This window comes from Seriola lalandi, unplaced genomic scaffold (assembly GCF_002814215.2).
Source record: "Seriola lalandi dorsalis isolate HSWRI2012SDOR001 ecotype SW California unplaced genomic scaffold, Sedor1 jcf7180002054896, whole genome shotgun sequence".
Classification (NCBI taxonomy): Eukaryota; Metazoa; Chordata; class Actinopteri; order Carangiformes; family Carangidae; genus Seriola; species Seriola lalandi.
Window position 1 is genome coordinate 684,987 of NW_019525448.1, and position 19,655 is coordinate 704,641.

General features: G+C 37.6%; 1 protein-coding gene across 3 annotated transcripts; it reads left to right on the plus strand.

Annotated features, from left to right (window-relative positions):
* The first annotated feature begins 1,775 nt into the window (after positions 1 to 1,775).
* cdh26.1 (cadherin 26, tandem duplicate 1) lies at positions 1,776 to 18,737 on the plus strand. 3 transcript variants are annotated; one of them, XM_087180185.1, is made up of 19 exons: positions 1,776 to 1,844; positions 5,052 to 5,111; positions 5,201 to 5,293; positions 5,405 to 5,566; positions 5,666 to 5,813; positions 6,024 to 6,193; positions 6,301 to 6,429; positions 6,521 to 6,706; positions 6,989 to 7,254; positions 7,896 to 8,041; positions 8,148 to 8,378; positions 8,465 to 8,686; positions 9,224 to 9,348; positions 9,489 to 9,563; positions 10,122 to 10,187; positions 11,111 to 11,185; positions 13,638 to 13,676; positions 13,830 to 13,904; positions 15,217 to 18,737. In XM_087180185.1, the coding sequence occupies exons 1-19, from the start codon at positions 1,818 to 1,820 to the stop codon at positions 15,433 to 15,435; spliced, it is 2,514 nt and encodes an 837-aa protein (XP_087036311.1). In that variant the 5' UTR covers positions 1,776 to 1,817; the 3' UTR covers positions 15,436 to 18,737. The 3 variants fall into 3 exon arrangements, with proteins under 3 accessions (XP_087036311.1, XP_087036309.1, XP_087036310.1); XM_087180183.1 differs by lacking the exon at positions 1,776 to 1,844 and adding an exon at positions 2,500 to 2,640; XM_087180184.1 differs by lacking the exon at positions 1,776 to 1,844 and adding an exon at positions 2,500 to 2,640 and having other exon boundaries at positions 13,833 to 13,904.
* Positions 18,738 to 19,655: the final 918 nt, after the last annotated feature.

Genomic DNA, 19,655 nt, shown 5'->3' on the forward strand with positions numbered 1-19,655 from the left:
ATCGGCTTTCACCCACTAAACTGCCCACTGCTGGACAAGCTCAAATCTGCTCCAAAACTGTTCTATTCTCCACTGCCTTCATTTAATCTTTAAATCTTGCATTTTAATTCGATATTACCTGTTTTATAATCTGTTTTTTCATGCTGTTTTGACACTGTTTTCTTATTATACTTTTTACTTATACTTTTATGCTTCTTTTGTTTCTGTTAAGCAAATTGAATTACCTCTGTGTATGATAATGTGCTATAGAAATAAATTTGCCTTGCCACCAAGACCCTATATGGGAAATTAATAAATGATGGTTTAAATAAATGGTTTGAATACATCAAGTAATAAGTAAAGATCGTTAAAATGATCAAATTTATTTGATTGCTTAGCCTGTTTGACTTCTCTTGAGGTTTTGGAAACAGCAATATACCAGCCACTCAGCCACATATTGTTTGTGAATGCCCTTTATGAGTATGAGTCTTTACTCAGACATCACATCAATGTAAGCAAGAAGCATCTTTGACATGATATAACTGCCCTCTTACTAAATGGGTGGGAACCTGTGAACCTGGCACTTCCGTCTTGGAGCAATAGATCTGCCCATTTTAATTGGCTTAATGTGTCATGCTATAAATCATTTATTTGAAGATTAAATAATAGTTTTGTTATTCATAATGTATTCTAATCCTATTTTAATTCATGTGTGACTGAGACAACACACACAGCTCTTGAACCAAATGGTGTTTACATCCAGTATGTGTATGGTAATATCATTAATATTAATAATGATAATAACTGCTGGTGTAATGAGTGCGAGAGGAATGTATACCGTACCAGTGGGTTTAAAAATGTTATTTCAGTGACTTACTTACATACTCATAGGAACTATAACTTGGGCTTGCTTTGTACTGATCCATCACTAACCATATTTTTTTTTCAGTTAAGGTCTAGACTTTTCAAATATAGATATAATCGTTTAATAAACAGGTAAATATTCTGTAATTGCCACGTACCTAACTTCTAACTGATGGCAACTGTTCCACCTGCAGCCTTGTGCTACATGATCTCATAATCCCAAATCCATGCACAAGTGAGTGATTGGTCTATTACACAGAGGGAGTGCCTCCAAAACCTGCCAATTAATGTTGCCTGAGGTGAGATGGACAGTCATGCTCACAGGTTTTGGAAGAGCAAACACTATTTTTGTCATGTGTAATGTAATCCTATTTCAATGAATGTGTCACTGCGGCAACTCAACAAAAAATAATACAGCATGTGTATGGTAAAAATAATATTAATGTCTATATCAATATTAATATTAATACTAATGACTGACTGCTGGTGTAATGAGTGAGAGAGTGATGTATACTGTACCAGTGGGTTTTAAACCGTTACTGCAGTCACTTAATCTAATACTTACAGGAACTATGAAATGAAACTACATTTGAATGTGATGTAGGCCAGATATGAATAAGACATGGTAACCTGAGCTATAGAGCTGGAGGGGTGTACACCTGAGCCGAGCTATGTTTCCCAGCACACACACAAACAAGTTCGCATTTTCGTAATGAACTAAAAAAACAAGCAAATACCTGTGTAGTAGCCTACTCCAAGTGATCTTACACACACATTGTAGGTACAAACACCATATTAACATATTGAATTACGCATAACTGTGAGCCTGAACAAACAGTCTTTTGTGAGCTGCAGAGTCAGCCAATCTGCTGCTTGCAGCTGTTGTGGGTTGTCGTCTGTGCACTCTTATTCAAGCTGTGCTTCACTCCTTCAGAGAGCACTCCCACAGAGGGTATCAAGGAGAGTGGACTAAGATGAGGACCATCTCCCTGCTTCTGTTGGTAAGCAGGACATTCTGAATTATCGCCTGTCTTTAAACAAGCAAAAATTAGGATAACATTGAACATGAAAAACAAAGTGAATGTTTATGAATTTTTATGCCAACATGTTTATTTTGAGAGAGTTGTGTTGCTTGTTATTTTACTTGTAAACTTGGAAATGAAACTCAGATTGTCTACATGTCCTATAGAGAATGTAGTGTCTGCTATTCTATTGGATAAACAGTCTGAAACTGTTGTTGGAAATACAGGTTGTGGACATGGTAACATATGGAGAGCTTTGTAATTCAATGGAGTAGCTTCAGCATCTTTACAGTTATTGGATTGATTGAGTAATAATTCAGCCGTCCTATTATTAAGTTATTGGCAGCCTCTGAATCTGGCATTGCAAAACTTTTTTTCGGTACAACTGCAGAGTTTTCATTTCCTTATAAAAATAACACATGCCTACTACAAAAGAATTTCGTAATACACACCTATTCCAGCGAACCTGGCTGTCAGGCAGATATCAATCGTAAGAGGTCATGGCCCTAATGTTGGCATCTGCCTGGTTGCAGATTCAAATAAAACCGCTCTCGTTGCCCTGTGAACACGGTGTTTGAAACACCTGTCTCAAACTTTAGAATTGATGCACGGGTTCGGGTCGGGTTCGGTCAATTGCGGTTATTGTTCAATGCAGGACCATGGGCATAGCTTTGGGTACGGACAGCAGGGACGTGTCCCTACCAATGTCCAAGTGTTGATGAATTGTCCCTTCCGGTATTTTTGCCCATCTCATTTGAATCCCTCCGTGTTACCGGTAAGAGCTATGCTGCAACCATGAGTTGCTAAATTTGTTTGTTTTCTGCAGAAATGTTGGTTATTATGATAAAGAATTAAAGAGTGGCATATGGGGGATACTCGACTACGATATGGCAACTTCAAACCGCATTAGGCATTATTGAGCAGTCACAGCTCGGCAGCAGCAGTAAACCTAGTGGAGGTGGCGAATCTGGAACTTGAGGTATTTATTTCACATAATTTAAAACGTCTTGATCAGACAAAAGGAACAGCAGTTGATATTACATTTAAATTGCATTGGTTAACTGTCAATTTAATTTAAGATAATTTGTGAGGTGAAAATGTCTCCCAAAGCGAAGTAAGACATCATGTCCTTTTTTAAAGAAGATCGATACATTTATTTGCATGCAACATTTTCTTGAAAATCTATCATGTTCACATTTCACAAAAAATTCTGCTGTTTTAAAAAAAAGTTGAAGTCAGAATAAATCATGATAAAAGTCCAGTTTCAGTTACATCAGCAAACACATGTTCAATTCAAAGAGGCTAAACTGTATGCAGTGTCAGGCTCTTTATGTGTGTATACGTGTGTATAGCTTATGTTTGATGAACTGCATAATGTGGCATAATGATATTGCATAGTGTGTGTGTTAAAATACCTTTAAAACAGCCCTTTTGACTGTTTAGCCAACAAGGCGCCAACACGTTTATTCAGGGTAAACTGGTATTGTAACCTCCTTGGTAACCAAAACAGAAACTCAGTGCTTCAGCTTACACTATAACTGCGTCGGACTCGGGTTGGACTCGGTTATTGCTCTCTCGGACTCGGCTCTCGACTTTCGGACAGAAATATGCGGTCTGAGACGCTCTCTGTTACAAAAGCATGAAATGATGGACTATACAAATTCTACATTGAAGCTTCACTTGTTGTTTATGATTTGTAACTAAAAGCTGCAGGCTATGGAGTACGTGGAACACTGTTGAAGGGTTATTTAAAAAAAAAAATAGCCTAAAGAAAACTGGTTTCTAATATTACTGTCAGTAAAACATTAGATGCCTGTATGTAGTGACCTTTATCCAAACAGGAATGTAGGCGAATAAATGACTGATATGTCTCTATGTCAAGAGTGAAGTTGCCATAGTAAAATTGGCATATGTACATACATTAAAAATATCTATGAATTTTATGGTATTGTGGAATACTATGTTGCAAGCATATATGTTAACAATATTCAATTTCTATAGGCAAGTTTATCAAAACAAGTTACATATAAAAATTGTATCTGCTTATTTTACTTCTCATTAATTTCAAACACGTCTGTGTTCTCATTCTGGGAAAGTGGTCTCAGACTTTTGGACCCACTGTATATAATAATGTGTGTCTATACGTATACATTATAGATATATAATAAATTCAATATATGTACGTATATTACATTTGCGTATGGCTGCACGGTGGCTTACAGATCACAATAGCTGCCATGAATGGCAACATCACTGTTTTGCATCTGGCACGAGCCTGTCTTGCATTTCTCTCTCTCATTCATTTCGTCATTGCTCAACCATCACTATCTAATTAAGGCATAAAATAAAAGTTCACTGCACAATATGCTTTACAATTGACAGAAGTTTTGTTAGATTTTTTCCATATTTATTGCCATAATAGCGTTTAATACTTTTTCACTGTTCGTCTTTAGGACTGATTTCATCAAGATCTCATTAAAAATCTAAGTTGCTGATATTTTCTCGGTGCTGTTAATCATGATACCATACACTCTTCAGAACACTCTGCTCAAAGGTAAATGAAGAGAAATTGGTCAGTTGTTTTGGTTTCCTAGATGAAATATCATATGAAAGTCACTTGACTAAAACATAGCAATTTAATTAATTAACAATAATGGTTGATGCGTGAGTTCAATTTCCTTGTTTTACACTATTACTTTTTCTCCAGCATGTGTGCAAAGACCACTCCTTTTGCGTTGCTCTCTTGTCACAGTCTAAAGACATGTAGATGAATTGGAAACTCTTAGTTGTCTGTGTGTATGAAGGTTTTTTATGTGTTGTGCTCTGTGATAGAAGGGCAACCAGTGTGTACCCAACCTCTCGCCCAATGTATGCTTGATGCATGCTCCTGCTCCCTAAGACCCTGCACCGGATGAGTGGGGATGGAAACCTGATGAATGGAAACATCTATGTGCATAAATGTTGTCTTATAGTAGCAGAATACAGTGAAGGAAATGGAGGGAAAGTCAGAGGGACATATAGCCACACAGTAAGACAACAAATTAAATCCTGAAGGAGATGATTTGTGTAGAGTGATAAAAGGCACCTGTCAAGTTATGTTGGCTTAAAAGCTCTTTCAAAGTTCTATATGATGACAAGAACGAGTATTAGTCATAGGTATACTATTCAATTGTCCTGTCATTGCAGGTTGCAGTAGCAGCTGCGGCAGAGTCTCACAGTGGGAACTCTCAGAGCCGTGCGAAGCGGGTAACTCTTTCTTGTTTGGAATTGCAAACTCCTTTCCAACATGTTTTGCTTCTAGCAGAAATACTAACGACTGCATATGTGATTTACAGGAGCTGTTGGTGCGTTCGAAAAGAAGGTGGGTGTTATCTACGCTTGAAGTAACAGAAGAGGAACCCGGTCCATACCCAAAAAAACTTTCGCAGGTGCAAACTTCATTTTGTAAATGAAATTACTAGTCAATATTACAGCTCAGCATCCTGGCCAGATCAGCCATGCAAACACTTGCAGCTAAGTTGTGTATGTTTTGACCCTAGATGTTCAATGACAAGTCAGATCATGTGAGGAAACACCATAAGTTCCGTATAAGTGGAATGGGAGTGACTGAGAAGCCGCTGGGAGTGTTCTCCATTGATGAAAATGATGGAGTCGTCTCTGTCCATAAACCTATCGACAGAGAGGAATATGAACTCTTCCATGTGAGCTAATACTGCTAATTACTAGTCCCTCTGATTAAATACACTTTATAATGATATTAAACCACCAGAGTCATTTCACATGAGTATCTTTACCCACAGATCAAGTTTGACATCTTGGACAGAGAAACGGGTGATAGAATAGACAGGGAACTAGCTTTTGACATACAAATAAAGGACATCAATGACAACCCACCTACATTTTTCCAACCTCAAATCCAAACCGATGTGAAGGAAAATACGCCAGAGGGTGAGTTTACACTCATTTTCTCTGTATCATTGTATGGAGTTCTCATGAAGTCTAAAGGGTTTTAAACAGAGATGTGAGAAAAATGATCATTTCAAAACTGGGCTTCATCTTTCATCCTTCGTTCTCTTTCCTGCTACTCCCCACTCCCCACTCTTCTGTAACACATTCACTCTCTTGTGCTTCCTTTTTCCTTTCCTCAATTTCTTGAAGGGTACTTGTCAGTGCAGCTACAAGCCTTGGACAGAGATCAGAAGAACACACCTGCATCTGAAGTCACTCTCAGTGTGATTTCACAGCAGCCACAAGAGCCCAAGTTTGATGTGGATCAGGTTGATGACAGGATGGCCCAGCTCAAATTTGAAGGGTGTTTTGACTATGATGTGAGGTTCAGTGTCATATACAGCGGACAGCTGCATGTACATTCATACACACAAATACTGACGTTTCAATATGATATCTCAAATATCATATTTTATATCTGTTCCAGAAAATAAAGACGTATCAAATTGTTGTTCAAGCAACAGATAAAGGAGAAAAACCCCTTTCCTCCACTGCTGTTGTTACTCTCAATATTGTTGACACAAACACTCATGCACCAACGTTCAAGGAAACTACGGTAAGGCTTATTATCGTTATTATTTTCATTATTATAGTTGCTCTTTAGAGTGATGTATGATGTTAAAGTTGAAACTGTTCCACCTGCCCAGTACCAAGGTGAGGTGTTAGAGTCAGCCATCCAACATGATGTTTTGAGAATTGCGGTGGAGGACAAAGACACTCCTAACACTCCGGGCTGGCGAGCCAAATACTTCTTCATTAAAGGGAATGAGGAAGGAAACTACAAACTTGAAACTGACCCAGAGACAAATGAGGGTATTCTGAGTGTCATCAAGGTAACTTTGCCCTTCTCACTCTTTTACAAACTTCATTCATTCACAGTGGGCCAAGCTAGTAAAAGCCCAACAAAATGTTTTCATTCATCATATAATTTCTCATCATTATCACCATTGAACTGATTTAATTATTTATTATTATTATTATTATTATTATTATTATTATTACGAATTAGCTGTTGGACACCTGATTTTCCCATAGGAGATAAATAAAGTATCTATCTATCTATCTATAAATAGCAGTTACACCAGCACTGACATAAACTTGTGTGTTTCCTCCAGGGGAAGGATTTTGAGCGGACGACTTTTACCGACCTGCAGATCGGAGTAGAGAACGAGGAGCCCTTATTTGTTTGTAAAGATAAATCAACTGGCAAAGCCACGCCTCCACCTCCAAATTCAGTCAGTGTCACAATCAAAGTTATTGATGTCAATGACCCGCCTGAGTTTGAGAAAGAAACAGCAAACGTGTACCTGAAGGAAGAGGACATGCCAGGAAAGGTGCTGTTCACTCCAAAGGTCCATGATGTTGACTCAACCAGCATCAGGTTTGTGGCTACATACTCTATGCCAGCTGACCTTATTGACACATGGTGTATGGAGCCCAACCTATGCTGGGTGTTTCAAGCAGTTGACAACATTTGAGAGTTTAGACAATAGTATAGTAATATGTCATCTGATGTTTGTTTCGTCAAAAATGCATAATATAAACAAACATTTCTGATAAAATTTGGTTATCAAATAGTTGTGACTAACATGTGTAATGAGTGGAACATTTTACAGCTGAAAAACTCAAATTGTCAGTGCTCTGTGGCAGGCAAATTATGTGATGGTGCCACTGTTTTCTAAATTACTACAAACAGATCTTTGGCATTTCTTTAGTATTAGCAGGCACATAACCATAACCTGATGTTGATATATGTGCAATAATCAAACTGCTGCTCATGCCTTGGTCAGGTCCTAATTACACCACACTTCCTATTGGACCTTGCCTGATAATGTGGCATCCTGTGTACAATAAAACTTTCATCATCATGTAATCATGTAGTATCTCTGATAGTGCTTGCCTTTGTGTGCTAATGGAAACATTAGACATCTAACATGTTAGTGTAGAAGTTACACACTAACATTTAAGTGCATGCTCTCGATATGTTTACTCCACTCTCCAATGTCTCCTACCTGTGATCAGGTATGTGCTATTACAAGATCTGGCTGACTGGGTGGCCATTGATAAGGAAACAGGACAAATCAAATCAACTAAGAAAATGGACAGAGAGTCATCCTTTGTTGATAAGGACAACATTTATAAAATCCTCGTCGGTGCCATAGATGATGGTATGAACAAGCTCTACTGTATATGATAATCAAATATAAGATATATAGTATGGTCAATTGGTAAACTACATTAATAAAGTGTGTTTTCTTTGTTGTGGGTATCAAGGTGAGCCTCCAGCTACAGGTACATCCACTGTCCTGGTCCACCTGAGCGATATCAATGACAACGTGCCTAAGCTGGTCAACAAGAGCCTCATTATGTGTGGAAACAAGGCTAACAAGGTCATGTTGCTTGCCAAGGACCTAGACATCCATCCTTACAGTGGACCCTTCACCTTCTCCCTGGGGGATGATGACCAAAATTTAGAGCAGAGATGGAAACTACAACCTGCCTTTGGTTAGTACACATCTTTACACCCACCTCGAACTCAAAAATTCCAGCCGAAGAGTTACTACATGACCTCTCTTTACATTCTTCCCCAGGTGAGGAAGCTGGCCTAGTTAGCCTGAAGACACTCTATTACGGCAACTACTCAGTGCCTCTGGTGATTCAGGACCAACAGGGCATGAGTGGACATGAAACTGCGGAACTGATGGTGTGTGACTGTGGAGAAACACGTGTTTGCCTCGGTAGAGCGCCGCTCTCATCAAGCCTTGGGCCAGCTGCTATCGGACTGATTTTTGCAGGATTGCTCTTGTTTTTGTGTGAGTACGAGAATCAGTGGAAACATTATCTTAACCATAAAGTTCATGCTCAATAAACCTGCAGTGACCCTCAGAGTGTTTTAGTATCAAGTCAATTAGAAGCAAATTAATTTACCTGTGGAAATAAAATTGTTCGAGATTGTTAGCTCACACTAAGATCGATTGATCACATAGTTAATAGAGGGGTGAGGAATGTGAAGATTCATATTTTGAATACAATCCAGTAGCTTAAACATTTCTTGATGACTGCTAGATCTCAGATCAGAATAATTCTGTCCTCAAGATTTTGTCTCGAATGGTTTAACTAAATCCTATCGCTATCCCTCCAAATTATTTTTTATTATTAAATTATTATTTAAAAAACAAGCAGTTACACACATTCCCACCTGGAAGCTCCTCAGTACACCTCCCCAGTGGTGGTAAAGAAGGGGACTGTCTCTATTTTGGCCACCATTGCCCATGGAAATTATGTGGTAGTTTGTTGAAAAGGTGACATGTACACTCTGTTCTTAGTGTTATTTTGATGTGTGTCTGCAGTACTGCTACTCCTCTTTATGTGTGAGTGTGGAAGAAAGGGGATAAATCAACTCCCCATGGTGCAGGATGAGGGCAACCAGACCCTGATCAAGTACAACCAAGAAGGAGGGGGCGCTGCCAGCACAGTGAGTTGGTTTTGTTGCGTGTGCAATTTGGATGGAGATTGTGACAGTATGCTACATTCCTCCACCAATCACAACATGTTAAACATTTTGGGGGAGTCTTTTATATAATAATATAATTCTTTTTTCTCCCTTTCTGCCAGGCGTCGCCCACTCTGCTCTTGACACCTACGAATGGTGTGGCTGTGACGGATGGCTTGAAACAGGCAACCATGCAGGTACTCCTTTCATTCGCATTTTCTGTGATTGACTTTGTTACATACAGGTTCTTAAGTGTTAGTTTGGGTGTGTCAAAAGGCAAGAGTCTAAAAGGCGTCGGTGAACAAAACAAAGGAGTCACACGAAAGCTGTCAGTGTTTCAAAAAAATATGACAGTTGATCCTGTTTAGACATTATTGACAGCTGTGATGTTGTTACTTTGTACATTCCTTTGTACATGTAAAATGGAGACAGATAAGCAGGTATGTGATCGAAAGAACTGCTTTAGGTGAATGTTATAGGCGCATTTATGAGATAAATTACTGGGTTAACACGGGCTGTAGATCACTTTAATAGTAGCACACGGTACAAAGACAATATCTTACTTCCTTACACGCAAGGGGGGACTAACTGTTCAGACAAGCTGATATTGTGACTACATGTGCTTTTTCAATCATTTGATAAAATGATTGTATAAATAAAAATGCTGTAAAATTTTGTTGACAAAATATGATATATAAAATGATATAAAGATATAAAATGAATCTTACTGGCCTCTGCTTCATTAATTTACTTAGTTCTCTCAGATGGATCCAGCGATGGCCCAGGACATGGATACATACAACAGCTCAGGGCTCACCATGGTGAGTAAAAGGCCTTTAAAGAGAAGATTTAAAACAGGGGTCTCCAACAGGTGGTACACGGGCTACCAGCAGCTCACCCCCTGTTTTAAAGTAGCTCACCCAAAGGTTCCAAGATTATAGTACAAACCATAGATTCATAGTACAAACTTTAAGCAACACAACTAAAAATCTACTAAATCAAATACACAGACACCCCCCCCCCCCTTCAACAACAAATAATTATTTATCAGCTGTCAGTCAAATGAGTGACACTGTCATGTTTGCTTACCACAGATATGCTGTAGGCGACATGCAGTGATAGCAACTTCTCCAGATAACAGAACAGATGTAAACTAAACTTTTCCAAGAAACAGAAAATATGTTGCCATGGATAAAGTGAGTTAAGATGTGGGCTTCAACTTTTTTTTTTAGCCTTGTTTGTTTACATTTTGGAAAATTAAGTGTACTGAATTTGCTATTTTAAGTTCCCGTTTGTTATGTACAATTGGATATATTGACAACTATCACTGGATTACTTACTAAGGAGCTTTTTATTTCTCTGATTTTTCTTAGCAGATTTATGGATGCTTATTTACAATGGTGTTATCAGGTTTGTGTTCAGGTTTGACTGAATCATGACTCAGATTTTTGACACAAAAATTGACATGTCAATATGACATGATATTGATTTGGTTTGAAGATCAGTCTGCGTATTATTATCTATTTTGTCAAAGTACTGTAGCTCTCAGAGTAAAAAAAGGTTGGAGACCCCTGATTTAAAGGAGTGTTTTACAGTGGCAGGATTGGTTGAAATTATGATTTTCACAAACAAGTCATTGCAGATACATATGACTGAGAAATCTATAGTAGGTCATAGGTAGGACTTGCTGCTGGTCTATATGCTCTTCCACCCTGATTTAACCTTAATGCATTTCCCCCTACAGATTAACTCTAACATGACCTCAATGGGAATGCAGCATCATAAAGACACTCTCAGAGGCGTTGGAGGGCAGGCCATGGTGAGTGATCATGGCTGTGATTACAATAGCAGACTCTGCTGACACGTGCTTCCTGATGACTGTAGGGATGCAACGATTTTTTGATAATTGTAATGCCAAAAGCCAAAATGCCAAAAAAGCCATTTGCTGGTTCTAGCTTCTTAAAAGTCAGGAGTTGACACTTTTTTTTGTCATATATGACGACAAATTTAACTTTCGCTGTTTTCTGACATTGTTTAGGCAGAAATATAAATCAATTAATCAAGAGTTAATCATCAGATTTATCAATAATCAAAAAAAATAGTAATTTGCAGTGTTTGCATGGTGACAGTGTGCTCCACCGCTATTATTGGTTGTTTTTTTTTTGACTGGATGGCTTTTATACAGTGTATATATCTGAAATCACAGCAGTCTTTGTTTTTAATTTATGTATATGGTGATTTTGTCAGACGACGGTATGGTTGTAAAATCTGGATTTTAGCAGTAGCAGAGCAGCAGCTTGGAAAAAGCTTCAGTCACTATTTCAAACTTTAGACAACGACAAGCCTCTGGTCTAGCTCCAATACACTTACACCCAGGATATAATTAAAATGCAATCATTATATTTTGGCATATCATTTAATACCCTCAGAACACAAATGTGCAATAAAAACTAATAATGTGAATCATGCTATGGCGTGCCACTTCCACAACTGTCATAACAGCAATCATAGCCTTATGAAAGTGGAGGGTATTGAATTTGTGGAGCAGAAGTGGAGATCACCTTACTAATTACCTCAGAGAGAGACTTATTGGACTTTTAAATTTGATTTATCCAGGTCTTAATGAGGAAATAGATTTCAGGGCCTGTGTTAACTTAAATCAAAATAGGAAGAGTGTATGATAGGAGTTTTCCCTAGTTGGTATTAAAGAAGCAAATTATAACTAACTTTTGGAATCACATCTTATCTTCCTTTAGGTTAAGAAATATTAAATATGGTAAATAGACGTGCACTTATATAGAACTTTTCTAATCTTACTGACCACTCAAAGCGCTTTACAATACTTGCCATATTCACCCATTCACTCGCTCACACTTAGGACAACTTAGCAGTTATCCTAAAGTTAAGGAGGGAAGTTAGGAGGCTTGTGTCATACACTTTTCCTTCCTTAAGTTAGGATAGGAACATTGAGTTAGGAACTATTCATCTGTAATGGCCTTTTTCCTAAATCAGGATTACCATGGTTACCAAACTCTTAAAATAGGAATTTAAATTTAGGAACTTTCTGCAACATAGCCTCCAACCTTTTTTTTTGTGAACTTGCTTTTATTATAAAGGCATTTTAATTATATACTGGCATTGTGCAAGTGTGCCTGAAGCTAGTCGGAGACTTCCTGTTGTCTACAATGAATGAGTTCTACTTCAACAGCATCTTGCATTCACCTGGAGTTTACTATTTTTTGTATTATTAAGTGTTTCAAACTTTTTCTGTGATCTGACAACATATACATGTCAACGGAAACAGCTTCGTTGTGAATTCGGCTGCATTAAAAATACTGCCCAGAGAGGAGGAGAGAAGCAAATTGATAAATGGCTGAAACCATCTGACACCAAGCAGAATGCAAATAGGACACAACAGTTTTCAAATATGTCCTCAATTTAGCACATTGACCGTACGTGGTCCAGCCATGTATTAGGTCTCGGCCTGGTCCTGTTTCGTGTAGGATCAACACACTTAAATCCACAAGAGGGCGCCACAAGAGTATTTTAACACCACACATACTGAGTGCCAGCAGGAAGACTGTTAGTTGTTTGACACTGTTTTTTTTCTGTCAGTTTATTAATTGTACCTATTAACTGTTCCAGAAAACACCCTCAGGCAAAAATTGTTGTAATGGTGAAGGATGAGACTTGATGAGATAAGACGTGAGATGAGATGAGATCTTCTCTGGGACGTGGTTTTTGGTCAGGGTTGATTCTACCATCTTGGGCAGGACTGATCTGTAGGCACGAGCAAGGTGCAGCCACAGCACTGCCAGGTGTCCCCAGCTTTCTTGTTCCTCTCTGCTCATTTGAGTTTCCCACACCTGTGGGTTCTATGCATCCTGGGACAACTCCCCTCTGCACTGAGGTTTTTATGTTAGTGTTTGGTTATGAGAAATGCCACGAGGCAATTGGCCATTAACTTGAAGGAGGTTGTCAGGTTCACACTGATGAGTGCGTTTGCTCTGAATTGTTTGTCACTGCTTGCATTCTCCTCCTTGGGAATCCACACACATGCATACACATGCATAGACAAAACCTGCAAACATAAATAGTTTTGGTGTGTTGAAGTTAATTACCTTGCACTGAAAGGTATATTGAGTCTATCCTCACTAATAAATAACTCATACATAAGTAAACAGTAAATGAGTGGATCCTGGTGACTGTCAGATATTTTCAAATGAAGATAGAAGACTGAACATACAGTATGTGTCTTTTCTTAATTACAGTACTCTACATGGACTACAAACAGGATGAACACCTACCAGGTAATTATTGCTGTTCATTGATTTAATATATTTTTAATAAATATAAACCTCCCTGAGTGCACTGTATTCACTTTTTATGCATATACAACAGTGGGAACCCCGTGCATTTACATATAATCTATCGATATAAGAGCTCACAGTCCTCTCTGTCAGCAGGGCAGCTCGTCGAGGTACCAGCGCTCTTTCAGCCTGAGTTCGGATCAACACATTGCAGATCACATCAACAGGGTAAGAGTTTGTGTCACATCACATAGAGCTGAACACCAGGCATGGTATGTTAATGCCTTCATAAAGCACTTGTCTTAATTGATGCTCTAGTTCAATTAACTGTACTGGCTGCAGAGCACTGACTGGTGGATAGGCCACAATTCTGATTAGATTAAAAGATTATATGTCAGATTAAAATTCAGTAAAGCTCATGTGCAAAACATGGGTGAGAACAAACAAACATTACTATTAGGTTGTCTGCATGGGTGGACAGTACTGTATTTGAGTGTATTTTTCAAAATATCTGTACTTCCATTGCGTTTTTTTAAAAATATATACTGTATATATATTGGAAACTTATGACTTTTATTCTACAACACTTACAAGACAAATATTTTATTTTTGATTGTACTACATTTCTATAAAGTAATTGTTACTTTGCAGTAGAGCTTTTAGTCAGAAAAATTAATTTTCTTTTATTTACAAAAATGAGATAAATGGTAAATAAATGTGAATGGACTGCACTTATATAGCGCTTTTCTAGTCTTATCAACCACTCAGAGTGCTTTGCAATACTTGACTCACACATTCATATATAACACCCGTTCACACACTCGTACACTGATGGAACAGCCGTCACCGGTATCTTGCCCAAGGACACTTCAACACGCGGACTGCCGGAGCTGGGGTCCTTCTAATTAGTGGACGACCCACTCTACCTCCTGAGCCACAGGAGACCATTCAATGTGTTCGTCGCAGGAAAAAATAATAGTCACAGCCAACTCCTACACTGTCAGTCATTTTGTGCTTACGTTAGAAGATAGATATAGATATCAGCAATTCCACTGTCTGTTTGATAGACACACACACACATGTACACGCGCGCACACGCACACACACACACACACACATTTACACGCACACACACACACACACGCACACACACACGACACGCACACACACACACACACACACACACACACACACACACACACACACACTACAGGTTCTACAGTAAGTCAGTCAGTTCAGTAGGTTGTTTCAGAGTCATGAGATTCTGTGAATGTGGAACAAAACAACAATGTGCTGACTTAAAAAATGTACTTTTGAATAATAAAGTATTTTTAAAAGCAAGTACTCCAGTATTATGATGCCAGTAAAAATTTGATTGAACAACTATCACTTGTATAAGTAATATAAGTAATATTTAACCAGGAGTATCTATACCATCTATAGAAAGTACCATGAATATATCATTATACATTATACTATTTGGTGTTTTGGTATGACCTATTTTTGACCCAGAAATCTGTTTTTTCTTTTTCTTTTTCAGAGACTGTACATGATTGATGGAAACCATGTACAACGCCCAGAGTACCAACCCTATGTGTATGCCTATGAGGGACAGGGAAGCATATGCGAGTCCCTGGATAAGCTGTCACTCAGCAACCTGGGAGATGATTTGCAGTTTCTGAATGATTTGGAGCCAAAGTTCAAGACCTTGGGAGGCATCTGTCACCAGAATATTCAAGAAAAAAACATGCAGCTTTGAGGGGGACAGCTAGAATGTGATTTTTATTTCAAGTAGGCCGCTCTTTGTTCCTGTTTTGTGATTGCGATTATGGATTAATCTGACTGGATATGTGGCACAATTATATACCACAATGGATGGCTTCTGTACTTGCACAATATCCACTAAAATGTCTTACATACAGCTTTATGCAAAAGTTTTGGCACTCCTGGGCAAATTACATTACATTGATTCAAGTGAAAAGAAGAAAATGCAACTCCTGCAGTAAATACACGTTAAAAAAGATCAGCCCTTCTTCAAATGATAACACACATAACAGTGCATACACATAACAGTGCATTATCATTATTATTTCCTCATTCATTATTTCATCATTCATTATTTCATGACCGTATCAAAAATTGACAGTAATTGTGGCATGTGCAAACATTTGGAAATCCTTCAACTTGTAAAACAAGCAGAACTTAGTGAACTCGTAAAGGCCTAAATTGACTCTTTACAACTTGAAAGGCAGATCAAGAATTATCCTAAAGGATTGTTAGCTGAAGAAATTTCCAGAGCTGATGAATTCTGATTCTTCAAACCTTGAGGTAATACCCATATGGCTGCAAAGGAGCTGCTGGAAGTTTACCTGACACAGGGGTGGGGTTGCGCCATTCTACAGTGCACAATGTTTGTACAAACAGTGGCAGCTAGTGCACCAGGAAACACTGCACGGCTGAAGAAAGGAATGGATCCCATTAAATATTCTGGATGCAGATGTCACGCAGTCAGTTTACACAGTGAAACTGAAAAGAAGCTGGTTATACAGCAGGATAATTATCCAAAGAAGAGAAGAGTGGCCGTCACAGTTCCCTGACTTGAATATCATTTGAAAAATCTGAGAGCAGATCTTACACATGCTGTGTGTGCAAAACAGATTAAAAATATCTCAGGAGTAAATTCCTGAATCAAGAACAGAAAGACTCAAGCTGCAAGACTGCAAGCTGTGATATCTGCCAAAGGCAGGGTTACTAAGTACTGAGTTAGTGGGGTACCCAAACTTTTGCTCATGCCTCAATTACTGTTTACTGATTTATTACTGATGTTCTGTTTTTTTTAAATTAATGAATTAAAAAGTAACAGTGCATTAACATTTGGAGAAAAGCTAATGTTTTACTGTCCATATGCTACAAAATACTGAATTTGCCCAGGGTTGCCCAAATCGGAATCCATCCACGTGTAGCGGCTGTATGTTGCTTACTTGAAGATGGAATTAATGCACTGCACAAACTGTCACTCTCTGGTGACGGTGAAATCTAGCATATTGGCAGTGACTGGGTGTGTTTGTTTATTTTGTACTTTGCTGCAACAAGAGTGATTGCTGCCAAGTCAAGGTGGAGGTTTTGAAAGGATATAATTATTTTTGATGCTTTAAACTTTAACTTAACAGAAGAAGAAAACAAGCAACTTCTCCAAGGGCGCCCTTTTGTAAAAGATCCTTCACAAGTACCTGCAGAAATTGGACAGTGCTAATGTAAATGTATGTAGCCTGTTGTTTATGATCCTTGCTTTGTTTTCTTATGTGCATTTTTGCATCTGTTGTATTAAATATGTATTCTAAACAAATTACATTTGCCATTACTAAATGATATGTTGGTAGCAATTTCTGGGGGAGTTAAAAAAAACATTTTTTTACGTGGGTTGGGGGGGGGTGTTCATTTGTTGAAGTTATTATAATAAAATTATACAAAACTAGCAACAAACTGTACCACTATGTTCATATGTTAAGATTGTGCATATTATAAGTTGACAGCTTGACAGCAACTATAATTACTTATATTACTTTTACATGTACACTAATAGTCTATAATGTAAACACTGTGACATTAATTGTAGAAGATAAAGAGGTTGTAACGGAGGGAGTGGTGACTGGCAGAAATATCGCTGGGATTATGTCAAAAAGGTAAAAGTTTGACTTGTGTTGACTGTTATTTCACCCTGCATATAATTCATGTGATAATCCCTCCTAATGCTGTGTTGTGTACAGTGTAGACAATTTTTGAACACTGTTTTTTAAAACCAATGACAGAAGCTGTCTACAGTTTTGTTTGAAGATGTGCTATGACCATTTCATGTCATCAACTCCGTGTATTGCTGCAAAAACAATACCAGCCTGTGCAGTTTTATTTGACACTGTATGTATGTTTTCATGTTTTTGCTTTGTGTCCCTTCCTGGTACAGCAGACGCTGTAAAGCTTGTTTTTCAAATAGTAAATGCACTAAGCTAGATATGTTCTCAGCAGAGGAGCCAGAGGTTGTTGAGGTGTGGCGCAGACTCATATAGCTTATATGCAAATATGAACCTGTGACCTTGCCTGACATGCGCGCATAACCCGAAAATTATCTGAATATACTGATATATCACGTCATTTTTTACCTGCATAAACACACAAAACCATGAAACACAAACACAGTAAAAACAAAATAAGACAATTCAAGGCATTAAAAGTGCCGGTATTTCATGCTACAGCAGGGAATAGGAAATAAAAACAATTAAAAAAAAGGGCTGATGAACACCAAAAGACACAAGGTAGCATGACAGTAATTCAAAGTAATAGAAAGTCATGTTTTTAGTTGAATTTTGTGAATGCCAAAGTGCACTTCTTCATTGCCCACGACATCAGCAGCTAGATTTATCAGTTCCTTGACATGACAAACAGGTTTTTAATCGCCTACACAACTACGCTTCACATCATTTTTCCTGAGAAGTCAATTCATCAGGGCTGCTGGTAAAAAGCTTCATAGCTGCCTCGCTTGAGTGCAAAGACTTGCGAAAGCGTATGCCTTATCTTCCCATTCTATACAAGATAGGTTTCTTAAGCGAGCCGGTGTTGAGCCATTAGATTGTTCTAATTCTACTGTCCTCAGGTGGGGCCTGCAATGCAATTCTAGTTACCAAAGCTATTATCTTTTCTGCTGTGAACTGCTTAAGTTGTAACAGAGGTGCTATAATGACAAAGACAAAGCACACAATCAAAGGGAGGAAATACTTAATGAATCAGATTAGGTTGATGAACTGAAGATAAGAAATATGTGCAAGCATGACAATGATGAACACCAAAAGACACGAGGGAGCATTAAGTGATTCAAAGTAGCTTTAAGTCTACTGTTAAATTATCATCAATGAAACAAAGTTTGAGTTGATTTTTTCTAAAAATGAGCTAACGGAGGATAAAAAGTCTTAACATTTGAAGTTTTGTTCACAATATTTGATCATGAACCCAATATTTTTTTGCTCTTTGTCTAATAAAGAATGTGCTTTGCCCAACTGCACGCAATAATCCATATTTCACTGCATATCTTATTTTTGAATTGCTAAATTCAACATGTGTTATTTCTAATTGGATCCCAATAATGGGCCAAAATAATTTGTGTGTAAGTCAGTGACGGAAAAAAAGTTTGTAAGGAGTTGCTGTTTGAAAGGAGTTACAAAGTGGGCCTCACAATTCTGCCAGATCTGATTATTCCAGTAAACTGATTACTAAAGTCTGCCCAAGGTTATTTGTTTATCCATTATCATGTACATGTCTCAATTTCCCTAAAAGGAACACAACAGCAACAGTTACTGAACAAAACTTTAAGTATAAGTGCTACCTATAAGTGTTCTGTAACATAATGATTTTCATTTTACGAGTTCATAAAATGAAAATGGGCAAATTTTTTTGAATGAATTAAAAATGGAGGTGAATATAGGGAAGATAAGAGTAACAAGTACCACCATGAAGCTTGGCATTATAAATTAAAATTGTGAAAAATGGACTTTTAAAAATAAAATAAAATTTTCAAGAAGGATATATTGGATCAGAAATGCTGGAATTAAATAAAAATGACCTTTCATAATCTCTGTTACAGTGAAAGGAAGCAGGGTTAAATATTATTTCACAATATCAAACTTTACAACATTATCATTTTCCAATCTCAATATTATATATTTATTTATAATAGATTATTTCATCAAACAAACTACCTGCTTTTAAATCACTTTTGAAAACCTAAAAAAAACTTTCATTCATTCATTGTGTTTTTAATGTATTTTATGTACTATGGCTGTTTACAACTGTTTTACTAAAGCTTTCTTTTACAAGTACAATTTCTTGTTCGTGCACCAATATGAAGCACTTTGTAACCATGTTATTAAAGGATCAAGAGAAATAAAGACAGTAATACATAAAATGCTCTGTAACAAACAGTAAAAAAGG